General features: G+C 42.0%; 1 protein-coding gene across 3 annotated transcripts in view; it reads left to right on the top strand.

The window, feature by feature from the left end:
* Window positions 1–13,062, top strand: part of LOC146829787 (granzyme B(G,H)-like) — a 163,172-nt gene that overhangs the window by 125,867 nt on the left and 24,243 nt on the right. For all 3 annotated transcript variants that reach the window (XM_085608501.1, XM_085608503.1, XM_085608502.1), the window contains exon 4: window positions 1,347–1,604. In XM_085608501.1, the coding sequence (XP_085464627.1) occupies window positions 1,347–1,604 (258 nt within the window). The remainder of the gene's footprint in view (window positions 1–1,346; window positions 1,605–13,062) is intronic.

The following is a 13,062-nucleotide window of genomic DNA, read 5'->3' as shown; positions in this document are numbered from 1 at the left end:
TCTTCAGAAGCAGAAGCAGCCATTATCAGGAGGTGGAAGGCACAAACATCTCCCACAGTAGATGCTTGGAGGAACGATGTGTTGCATTGGGCAGATCTAGAGGGTAGGGTGCTCCAGAGAGAAAAGCGTAGGGGCTTTCGTACAAAGCGGATATCGGATTCCCTGGGACAAAGTGCTCAACAGGTTTAAATCAAGCAAAGCCAACATAGATAAAGCACACTGAAAGATAGAAAGGAGGCAGCCCACGTCCAACGATGGGCGCTCGCTGGCTTCATTAGACCTGGCTGTGACTACCCATGGTCAGCTATGCAAGGATACAACTTGGTACTCGGCGTAAGACTGCTTAAGTGCTCTGACTATACAGTTCCAAAGTGGCCTCAACTTGAAGAAGCCCTGGGGATGACAAACATGGCCGACACCATAGACAGCTTTATTGACCGGTGGGCCCCTTCCACACTCGACTGTGGTGTGGCCCTGGAAAGGAAAGCTGGGGTATGAATGGGGAGGGAGGAAATGAGCTATGTTTAATGCATCGCGGAGTATTAATGTATCAAGTACTAGGCTGACTGAGGTCAGATATGTAATATTTGACACTAATCTGTTTTTACTGTCTTTATTAAAATGCTAATAAGCATGTTTTAAAAAAACTTGGAGGCCCAATTCACAAAAAAATGGAAATCTACACCAGTTGGTTAATACTCACCTACATGTAGGCGTAGGTTAACACATTCTAGCAGTACTCCTGTGAAGGTGGAAGAGCGGCACCTTTCCTCGATTACACGGAAGTGTAAGTTGTTACTAATTCATAATTGCACATAGGGTACAATTACGCAGGTTTAAATGTTTACCAAAAGTACTCTTGCTAACTTTTTCCCACTTCAAAATATCTCTCCTCCTTCACCATCTCACATTTTTGTCAGTTTTCTTATGTCCCTGTCCTAGAAAAGGATTTACTGCCTCTTTCCCTGGGGTAAATCTCCAGCTGTTTCTACAGGTTGAATGCACTTAGAAAAGTCACTGAGTAACCACAACACACAGTGTAGTGGATGTGCAAACACTTTCTAGAGTAGCCCCACCCTGCAGTGCCTACTCACCTCCCTGAATGAAGAATGGCGGCACATTACTCTCACGCGCATCCTACTTGTGTGACATTAACTGCTAAGACATGGATTCACTTGTGTAAGTTACTTTGTGAATCAGGCCCTCCATGTAATAACTGTGTCTGTTGGTGCCAGTGCGCAGGTTGTGCCCACTGCCTTCACGGCCCCCAAAATAATATATGAATTTTGCAAGTAACGGATTTTCGTTAAATTTTAAACCGTCTATTCTCTCTTTCTGCACCACAGCTGAAGACCAAAGTTGAATTGAACACATTCGTGGATACCCTCCCCCTGCCCCCGGTCAGCAGGAGGGTGAAAGTGGGCGATGAATGCAGCGTGGCAGGCTGGGGGAGGACCGCCCCTGGCCAGCCCTCTGCACCCAAGCTGCGAGAAGTCACCTTGAAAGTTGTTCCTGGGAGAGCCTGCCAGAACTCCTCCAGGGCCTTTGCTGAAGAGTCCATGATCTGTGCTGGAGCGCCCAATCAGAGGGCGGCGTCATTCAAAGTAGGTATTGCCAGTGATAGGTACATGATATCGCAAATGCACAGTGATCAGTATGTGCCAATGATGACTGTAGCAAACCTTGCAACGTAAACAAACTCAGTACAGACATGGGCGTCAGGGTTGATGTACTGAGCGGTACGTGATCTGTGTATTTACCTGTTGTATTATTAACATCATCAATTTAGATTGTTTTTGATGAACACACAATCACTCCTCTTCTGAAAAACATTCAAAATCAAAGACCCTGGTGAAATCAGTCTTAGGCCTCGCTTTAAAGAAATCCCATTCTCAAAAAAGGTCTCTACAGTGGTGCCCTGCAAGAAGTAAACATCAACATATGTCGAATACAGATTTCAAAGACCCCTCCCTAGTCTGATTTGCTAAACCATGGAGAAAATGAACAAGATTCTTTTTATGGACAGCCCTTACTTACATATGGGCGATGGATTTAAATCCTTTTCTTTGGCACATTTTCTGATGAGGTAACAGTGCTAATAAATGGCCTCATAATCAGAATATCTTCTGCAGCTGCGTTGCTGGATAAGTCTGGCTTTCTACATGTATGGTGACCAGAGGCACACATGTGAGGATTGTAGACTTGGTATTTGTTTCCAGCATTCTTTTCTAAGTGCTTTTACTTCTCTTCATATATTTTGATGTACTTCTCTACATGTACCCTGATCACATTAGCATCACCACCCAGGCTTAATTATATCAGTAGATTATTAACTTGATTCAATTTGGCTGAGCATAATCCAGATTTCCACACAATATAATAATTATTCAACATCACTTAGGAAATGTACATCTTTATGAGAGCGCCTTATAATGAGATAAGTGGCATTCATTTTTTTAATGAATTTGTTTTCAGTGACTTCTCCACATTTAATTCATTTTGTTCGCAGGAATCTGTTGTGTCAAAGTTAAAAATACTCTCAGCTTCCGCACATGATTTCCCATTTTTTGGACACATTTAATAATTGTGCCATCGTGTTTTATGTTTGATGTCCGATGTTGACACTGGTTTTTACTAATAGAATAAATCTGAAACTCTGTGGCTGAAGCAATGGCTGAACGCGACCTTCTAAATGATTCACTGCTCAGTGGGTGCTGGTCAGTGTCCCCCTCAGCCTGCTTCCATTTCCCTCATTTAACTTATATTGATATGAATATTTGACTCTGAAACTAAATGCATAGAATTGATTTCACAGGATCTTTGTATTGCATGTTCCTCTGTTAGCCAGCACTGCATAATCCCAAAATAGCCAGGTTTGCACCCTGATGGGCACTGCTGCTCGGGCATCAGGTTCCTGTCCGTCCTGTCCAGTTACTTGGATGCAGGGAATTGATAATGTGGGGTGAGCTGGAAGATTTGAATAAACGCCTTCTTTATCCCAAAACTTTAAATTCTTTCCCTTCCCAACCCTGTGAAATGGGAGTTTTAACAGCATCCAGCGGTCCACCAGCCCTTTGTGTGCCCCATTTTCTTTTTGGTGTCCTCTGTGGCTGCTCCAGAGGCAGTCTGCAGGGCAACAGAGGCTGTTCATCACAAGCAGCATGGATTGCTTCAGACAGCAGCTCAGTGGCTGGTCTGTGGTCCAGGAAGGATCCGGCTCTCTAGCAACTCCAAGGCACTCTCATTAAGAACTGTACCAGACACGTTTGTTTGATTTTTGAAAAGTATATTTGGCCAATAATGCAATCTGCTGCTTCTTTTGTCCCTTTTAAAAACAGGAACAATGTAGTCAGTCAGTAAATATCCTTTATTTGGTTTTTCACAACCATGACAGATTCTAGTGAACATGTAAACAGGGGATATCAAAATTCATTATGAATATTTGAATCAAGTCAAAAACTAAATATTCAGCGAAACAGCCTCAAGTCATGAATCTCAAATATTAAATAAGTACATATCGAATACATTAAGACTGAGTAAACGGGCAGCCAAAAATAAGTAAAAGACTGTATATACCTAAAACAAATCACAGTCAGATTAAAAAGAGAAAAAAGTGAGAGTGCTCAGGCCTTAATGAGTTTCATTAGAAGAACCTCAAATGACAATTCTCTTTCATCTGAAATTCAGGTTAGCTTATGAAGCCTCGATAACATCCATGGAATTTTAAACAATGTACAATATATGAATTTCATTAAGACCACCTAAAACTGCCAGTGGAAAATAAACTTCACATTAAGTAAATAAATCACACTAAAAACCATAAAATTAGAGTCAAAGTGCATCGTGAGACCTAAAAAACACAATGTAATTAAAAAACATACAATATAAAAATATTCAATTCCCTACTAGATTCCATAATTTAACTGCAGAGGAAATACATGTATATACCATTTGGCATAGGTAAACTGGCAAATCATTACACGGATAAAGCAGACCCTTGGGACTCGTACTTAAAACAGAGACAAAGCACCAGCACTAACCCTTGTACAAAACAACAATCCGAGAATACTGTAACTTGGCCCCTCCGTTCCTTCCAACACATCTCACACAATGAATTTATGGATCTGCTCAAAGCAAGCAGGCCTGCCGGCAGCCCTTCTGACCCGTGTCCACCGCAAACAATCAAGACAATTATTTCACCAACCTCTGCTGCCACTCCAGTAAAAAACAAACTTGGACCTGCTGAACCCTGACAACTACAGACCCATTACAAATGGACCTCTCCTGGGTAAACTAATAGAAAGAGCAGCGTTCGCCCGGGTGTCACAATTCATTGAAGACAGTGCCATACTTTCAGACTTCCAAACAGGATTTCGGCCGGAAAGAGGCACAGAATCTGCCCTCCTTGCCGTCTGGGATGACCTGAAGAACACAGTTGACCACAACGGGGTTGCTGCGCTACTCTTCTTGGACCTCTCGCCTGCCTTTCACACAGTTGACCATGACACTCTGGTACAAAGACTCTGCGAAGCTGGCATAGAGGGGACTACTTTAGACTGGATCATATCCTACCTTCGAAACAGAACTAATGTCATCCATACCACACCTTTCTTGTACAATCCGTACTCCAAAAAAGCTGGGGTCCCTCAAGGCTCTATCATCTCGCTGAAGGAAGGGACCCGAAATAGGCCACCCGGATCACTTGCGACCATCTCTCGGCCTTCCCAGACATGAAGAGTCGGGACGACAGTGGAGAATACAATCTAACACCTTTATTGGTAAGTACACTGCAGTGGAGCCTGGTCTGACCAGCCTCTTGGGATAGCTGTTGAAGGACTGATTTCAGAACACTTGGTAACACAAAATAAGCCTTCCAAATCCTCTCAAGTCCTGCCCGATGGAAAAAATACAACATGAGCAAAAGCTGAAAAAGAAGGCACAGAGGGATGAGCTACCACCTGCCGAATGAGTGCACATTATCAGGCTCCCAAGGTCATCTTGCTCGGTCTCAGCTCTCTCTAGTGTGGGAGCATAACAACGTCCAGGGATAGGCATGCAAAGCTGAATAAACTTTTCTCTCCGTGCATCTGAGTTTCAATCTTGAATAAGATAAGAGGGAATTTCTGAACAGCAGCTTCTGCTGAGGCAATCAGAGATCGGGGGCACAGAGGCCAGGCTTTGCTTACAGCGTAACATGGGGCTACAGAGAAGGAAAATGGCATCTCAGATGCTAACTTTAGCCTGCACAATGTTAAAAGGGGCTGGTCACACACATTTGCAATAGCGATCAATATAAAATAGCTACATGAATGCTAACATAGCAAGGTATACGGCATGGGAGACGGGGCAATGGCACATTCGATTCTAACATCGCCCATGCTTTTTAACATCTACATGAAGTCATTATTGATACTGATCAATCAGTTTCACCTCACATGCTATGACTATGCAGATGACACGCAACTAGTCCTTCAACTGGAATGTCCCAAAGACATTGGAAACTCGCCAATTTTCGGTTGTCTCAGAGCCGTGGATCAATGGATGACTTGGAGCCATCTCAATTTGAATGCTTCCAAAACGGTAATACTCATGTGTGGTGATTGGAAACATTATGACCCTCTTGCCACCTGGCCTGATGAACTGGGATCACCGCCTAAAGTTTCAAAGGAAGTAAGAAACCTCAGAATGACCATGGACTCCAAGCTATCGACGAATGCCCAAGTGGACAAACTAGCAAGATCAAGCTGCGTTACTATAATAACTCTGGGATGAATATTCCCCCATTTCGGGTTTCAACACAAGGTCCAAGCTACCATCTCCCTTGTTCTGTCCAAACAGGATTACGCCCATAGCCTCTACCACGTATCACCTTTAACGACTATTAAATGTCTACAACAGATTCAGAACTCGGCTGCCAGGCTACTCTTGCATATCAAACTGTGAGACCACATATTCCCTGCCTTGAAAGCCCTGCATTGGTTACCTGTTGACAGAACATCCACGTTCAAGCTGCTTTGTATCACCCACAAAGAAATACATGGAATGGGACCGCTCTTCATCAGGAATAAAATCACCAAAAATATTCAACATAGGAACCTCTTCCCTAGAGTGGCGCCTCGCCTTAAAATCCTAAGATACAAGAAAAAAAACATGGGTGGCACCTCCTTCTCAGTTCAAGCAGCCAAAATATGGAACTCTTTACCCCCCAACAAAAGATCCACCGACAACCACCTTATCTTCAGAAAACTACTCAAGAATTGGCTCTTTCCCACATAAGCACCATACCCAAACAGAAATATACAGCATATCCCTCTGTATATAAGCATTTATTTGTACTATAGATATGTACCTATGTATGTGTATTGCTTTGTATGAACTTGTAGAATAGTTATGTTTAAAAAGAAAACAGAGTTTATCGAATGCATAAACTATTTCTCAACCTATCCCTCTATCAATAGCTTTAATCTACATATACTTACTTCCTTTATGCATCTATATACTTTCCATGTACTTATGGATCTATATATTTATTACTTGCTTCTAATTCAGCATATTCAATGCACTGCCCTATTTCTCACCCTATTCCTCTCTCAATAAATCTTCTGCCTCAAATTTCTGACTCCTCTCAAACCTCTTTCTACTACTCTTTCCAATGCATTACCCGATTTCTCACCCTGTGCCTCTATCCATATATCCTATACATCCACTCACTCATTCAACCCAAACCCCATACCACTATTATGAACCCCAAAATAGCCCTTTCTAGGCTCTTCCCTACTCTACCCCTCCTTGCACCATCTGACACCTCTTTTACTATACCGATCCCCCAAAACAAGCCTTTCTAAACTCCTCCCTCTGACTTTACCCCTCCACATCCCTTTTACTCATACCAAGCCTCCCACTACTTCTATGACCTCCAAAAAAAGTCTAAATCCTTCACTCTTATATCCCTACACTATCCTTTTCAATCCAAATACCAGACCAACATGTCCACTTCTAAAATGTCATATTTCACTATACTAATTCACCAGTATTCCTTCATGGGTTCCAGAGCAGTGTGCTACTCGCCGAAAAATGCGCTTCAACACCTCATCAGGGGTAGCAAGCACTATATAAATGCAAACCTTTTTCCCTCTTCTATACTTCCGCTACCCTTTTCTATCCAATTAACTCAATACAATATCCACCACTCAAATTACTTTCATATTTCACTATACTAGTTCAGCAATAATCCTTTATGGGTTTAGGAGTAGCGTGCTACTCGCCGAAAAAAAGCGCTTCAACACCATCAGGGTTAACAAGTGCTATATAAATGCAAACCTTTTCCGCTCTTCTATCCCGTCGCTATCCTTCTGAATCCAAATAACTGAGCAACCTATCCATCACTCAAATGACTTTCATATTTCACTATACTAATTGAACACTAATCCTTTATGGGTTTCGGAGTAGCGTGCTACTTGCCGAAAAAGTGCTGCAACACCTCATCAGGGGTAGTAAGCGCTATATAAATGCAATTACAATACAATACAGTCATTTTGATACTTGTAGCATTTGTCTCCAGTAATGCGCCCCTCATTACCTGTTAAGTTTCCTTGAGGTAGTTAACAGCAACATCTGGTACTGGTCAATACTCTACTATTACACTCGTTGGAAGTCCAGAAAAATTAGAATTTCATGGTGAAAGTTGGAGATGAAGGTGATGTTTCTGCTTCCCATCTTTTCTTTGTTTATTGACCTTTTCCGTACTGGTGTGAACTAGAGGTGGGCGAGCTAGCAAATTTAGAGGGAGAGCTGAGCCAATGGTCTGGCTTGGCTCTAAGAGCCTGTGCACGAGCGAAGCCATGAGAAACCTTGGCATGTAAATCATGCAACAAACATCATGTAAACTTAGGATAAGACTCGTGGGGGCGTGCCACTTTAGCACATTAGATGACATCAGTGCATTGAGTGGCAGTTATTAGAAGTGAGTTTGGAAAGATAAACTTAGAAACATCCCCCTGCTGCCTTGATGATAATGCCATTAGCGAACCATGAGAGGCAGGTTAGGTGTCATGTGCCCTCTAAATGCCCCCTGTATTTGGGCAACATTTTAATCTATGAAACCATATACAAGAAACTGTTTTGTACAGCACACCCCCCGAGCTGATGTATTTCAAGTGAATAGCTAGAATCACACAATTTGATCAAGCAAGGAAGCCGGGAATTATTACAGTTTTCTTGGTTCCAAATTGTGCAATTCAGCCACTAGATGGGTAATCATTTCCAGTCTTATTTCAAAGGTTAGTGCTTCGTTTGAGGAGCTAAATGAGTGCACTCTTAAAAAATGTATTGTATTATGTGTTAAATCAAGTTGGCAAAAGTAGCCTTTCTGGATAAAATTATAAAGTTAAGGGAAGGTTGGTTACTCCTGATGTCACAAGTTACTCCTGACATTACTAGCAGCTCAACACTTCAGGAACGGAAGTTACACCTTTAACAAAACAAAGGATTCGGGTTATCTCACACCATGACACCTCTTCACATCAATACAAGTGAAGTGCAGTAGCAGAGCTCCCACTGTGAAAGCTTTTTGCATTTTTATTTACCCCATGTGGGCGGGCCTATCTGCAGAAGGGCTCTACTGTGCTTCGCTGCCCCCCTCTCATCTGTGCAATGGGCATGCGGGTCAGCACGTCTGCTGCAGGAGTGGCAGGGAGGAGAAGCGGAGAATTGCTGAAGGAGAGAGTTCAGGAGCACCACGAACTGAGCCAGAACCGGATGCGAGCCTTCAGTCGCTCGCCCACCTCTAGTGTTAACCCAGGGAAAAGGCAATCCAAAAATGTGGAACATGTGCAGGGTTATTGTGGTTAATGTGTTGTAAAATGATGGTTCTGCTAAACCCGTTCTATCCACACTGCGAAGAAATGGGGTGTGTTACATGGTGAGGTTGTGCAACTTCATCATGTAATAAACTTACCAACCCTTTAAGGTCCAGTAGGATCCGTCTGTAAAATGCTCAGCTCAACCCTGTGCAGCTGTGGCACTGAGCAGTAAGGCTTACACAGAAGAAAAAGTGTAAAGCATTAACAGCACCAAAACAATTGAAGAAGAAATCGGCACAAAACTCAAGAAATCTGACACCAATTTATTTAAATAGGCTGTATTTTTCTAAGAATTTAGACACTATAACAAAAAATATCAACTGAAGGGCCCCAGAGATAGATATTTTGCAAGCAATAATAAATTCAAAAATTTTCACTTAACCGTGAACAAGCCTTAGCAACTTTTACAAAGAAGACTTGGGTAAGTGTCTATGTAGCTGATTAGAATTACTTAGGGTGCCCAACTCCAGAAGGAAGCTAGTCAGGGGGAGCAGCTAGGTCCTCAAGAACAGTTACCTGCACAGAGGAAGCTGCCCTCCAGCAGCTCCGGGCACTTTATCCACTTTGCAATGGATTCGTATGGAGTGGTCGTGATGCAAGGGATGAAGGATGCTGAAGAGTCGGATGCTGTGAACATGGTGCAATCAACGGGGTCTTCCCAGTGCTTAATTTGTAAAATATGAAGTGCAGGTGCTCAAATGTTTGTCGGAGGCCACACCTACTTTTCTATGGCTCCACCCACTTCCTCCACTGCCTCCACCCACTTACTCAATTAGCTCCACCCACATCTTCAACTGGCACTGCTAAAAGTCAGATGTAATACCTGATCTGAATTTCGGAAAGGGAGCCTTCCTCATAGTAAGGTTTTGATAGGAGGTTCCCCTGCCCTGTGAACATGTAATAAAAAGATTAAATCAAAAGAGCATTTGAAGCACAATTTTGGAATAAATTAGCTAAAATCACTAAAGCATTGAAAAGGATCAATTTCAGTGCTCTATGTGCTGATTTGGGGAAAGGACAATACTGGGGTAGGGTATGCTATTTTCAACAGAGTCTATGGGTTCAAAGATACAACGTTGATATAGCTTATGTGACAAAATAAACCAAAATGTTGTGAAAACACTCTAAACAGACAAACTGAATAAAACCATGCAATGCACTTGAATGAATCAGCCACTGTAACTTTCAGTGGCCGAAGGGGTATGGCTGGGGTTAATCAGTATAATAGAATATTCCGTTAAAGCAATTACTTTTAGAGAAACAATGGAAGAAAGATGATTACCGTTGGGTTTCTTACTATAACTTACTCCCCTGGAGCTATATGTGCATTTATTAGACATTCAGAATAGTAAAAAAAAAAAATGGAACTATGCAGTTCTGTATCACACAGACAAGAGAGAGATTAGAAAAGAGGGATATATTCAAAATATGACTATTTAATTAAAGATTTGTATTTTAACATAAAGCACAGAAAAATGTAATCTCCACCAAAAAGTCCTAGAGGTACCTAGGCCAAAGGAATAGGTAGTGGCGGCCAGTCTGAATTTGACCGTATCTCAAGTAAGTCATACCTATTAGTATTAGTGCAAAATGACCATAGTGCCATACAAAATATAAGTATATGAAGTCAAAATAACTAAAAATAAAATATATAAATACAAATAAATACATGTTCTAAAATAAAAAACAAAAAAGCAAGTCTTATAAAAACAAAATAAATAAAATAGAACAATAAATATAACATCCAAACAAGGAGGAGACATAAATATAACAAAATATAATAAATTGACACTGGCAACAAAGTGTTATAAATGCAAATAAATAACCTATATAAACTAGAACAATAATTAAATATCCAAGCCTCACTTTTTCAAAACATTGCAATGACACGTGCTTTGTCAGTTGGACTGGGCTAGCAGCTATTTTTCTAGAAAAGCCCAGAAATAGTCTAAATTGCTTGTGCATTCCAAGTCTTCCTCTTTCCTTGCTTTGCTCCTGGTGTCATCAGCGGCTTCTCGTCCTTTTGCAAGCCAGGACTGAACATAGAGGATGGGGTTGAATCTCCTAAATTGTGGACCAACAAGATTTAAAAACATTAAATACGATGTTGTTTCAGTCAGCAGTGATGCTCTTGTAGATGGGCATATAACATTCATTTGAGAAAAGCCCGCTCACATTCTGCAGTACTGATAACAATAGTGTGTAAGGCCATCAAAAGCTCCTTGAACTGCCTTTTATTTTATTTTCCTCCAGATTCCTCATACTCTCAGTAAGCACGTATGGTTTCTCGACTGGCAATGTTGAATCTTTTGCACAGAGACTCAAATCACTTTCACCATAAAGAACAGGCAGCTCATGAGGCCAGTATAGTTTGTATAACACTTTCACTTCGTTAATCAGTGTATCATACTCAGCCTTTTTGACAGCGGAATTAGTACCTCCTGTAGACACAAACAATGTCTTAGATTTTCTGCAGGGCTACGAAAAAACTGTCCTTGTTCAATGATTTTGTCAGTGGTCTTTCCTTTGTGCAGCATCACACCTTGGAATATATTTTCCTCTATGCCCTTTTTACACTGTGAGAAGTGCTTCCCTTGCCTGTCTACCATTGCCTCAAACACTGCTATTTGCCGACAAATAGCCCGATGAGCACCAATGATTGTAGAATCACGTTTCTGTAACTCGAGTGATAACTCCTGAAGAGCATCACACATGAGGCCAAGATTAGCAACAAACTGGATAGATGAAAACCGCCTTCCTAGGCCTGTGTACATATTTTCTGTTGACCTCTCACGAGAACCATCATCAGCTGCACTAGTAAAGTGCTTGTAGAGAGCAGGATAAGCGTTCCAAACAGCCTCTACTGTTCTGAAGCTTAATGCATCCCAACGAGTATCTAACACTCGACCTATTCTGCAAAGCTGAATGTCAAGAGCACATTCCTTGAGCTCCAAACGGGTTTTAACAGATGTGGCAAATAGAGAATACAGCTTATTTAGTACATTGTTTAAATGATTTGTAGCGCCAATATCTTTCATGACATCATGAACAGCAAGTTCCAGGTGATGTGCTGAGCAGTGCCAGGCTACAATATTGGGAGAGATTTTTTCTTGCAACCTCTTTACAACACCACTGTGGCGGCCAAACATCACAGAAGCTCCATCACAGGCAACTGAAACCAGGCATTTGGAGAGAAAGTCCTCACTTATATTAACTGGATTTTTTTTAGTGCAGACAGTAAACTGTTTACTATGCCGTCAGCTGACAAATCACTCAGCTCAATGAGGTCAACAAAAATATTAGCTGGGGAGTCCATGCCAGGGAGCTGCATTCGCATGTACACAATTAAAGAACTTTTCCTATTTAACCCCTTCAGTGCCCGCCCCTTTCCCCGCCCTGTGCCGGCCGTTACATTAGCGGGCGGGGTTTATGACGAGCTGGACTCGTCATGGGCACAGCGCAACCGCGGCCCATGACGAGTCCAGCTCGTCATGGGCACCGAAGAGGTTAATGCAGTGGCTTCCTCTAGGAAAAGACTTCCTTTTGGGGAAAGTTCAATCATTTTGGCAAATATCTTCCTCTTCATTTCTGAGGATATGTGGCGCTGTATGTTTGAGCAAGCTACAATGGAGTGCAAAATTCACCCCATAGCCAGCCCATTTAACTGGTGGCAGTCTCTCTCTGTTTCAAAACCATACGCTGGCCTCTTTCGCTTTGCTTCCTTATAGGCTAGAGGGAATATTCTGGCTGTTGCTGACATTTTTGTAGAGATTGCACTTTTGCAGTTACTTGCAATAAAGGATCTCTTTTAGCGTTTCTAAGATTTTTAAAGTTGCAACATGAGCCTTGCTTTGTGCATCTTCTCCAATCTTTTTCCTCAATGACTCTGCTGTTCTATATTGCCGCCAGTTGACTGAGTCCATTCTTTGGACATTTTATTCCCCTGGATTTCTCAGCACCAAGATCATGGACTTGGTGACACACAGAACAGCCAAGGTTAGGGCCTTTAACAATTAACCACGGATGCTTGACTGGGGAAGTATATTTTTCAGTCATGTTTCCACCTTTAGGAAGAATGCCTCTCCTGAAAACTATGTCTGAATGTGGTTTCAGTGATAATATGCCAAGCTGTTTGCTAGTGCTTGGTGTTTCCTCCGTCTCTGCAGCAATCTCCACAGCATGATGCTGCTCATCTCTAAGA

The sequence above is a fragment of the Triturus cristatus genome, chromosome 5_2, assembly GCF_964204655.1.
Source record: "Triturus cristatus chromosome 5_2, aTriCri1.1, whole genome shotgun sequence".
Taxonomy (NCBI): Eukaryota; Metazoa; Chordata; class Amphibia; order Caudata; family Salamandridae; genus Triturus; species Triturus cristatus.
Note: the sequence above shows the minus strand (reverse complement) of the source record. Positions and strands in the feature narration are given on the sequence as shown.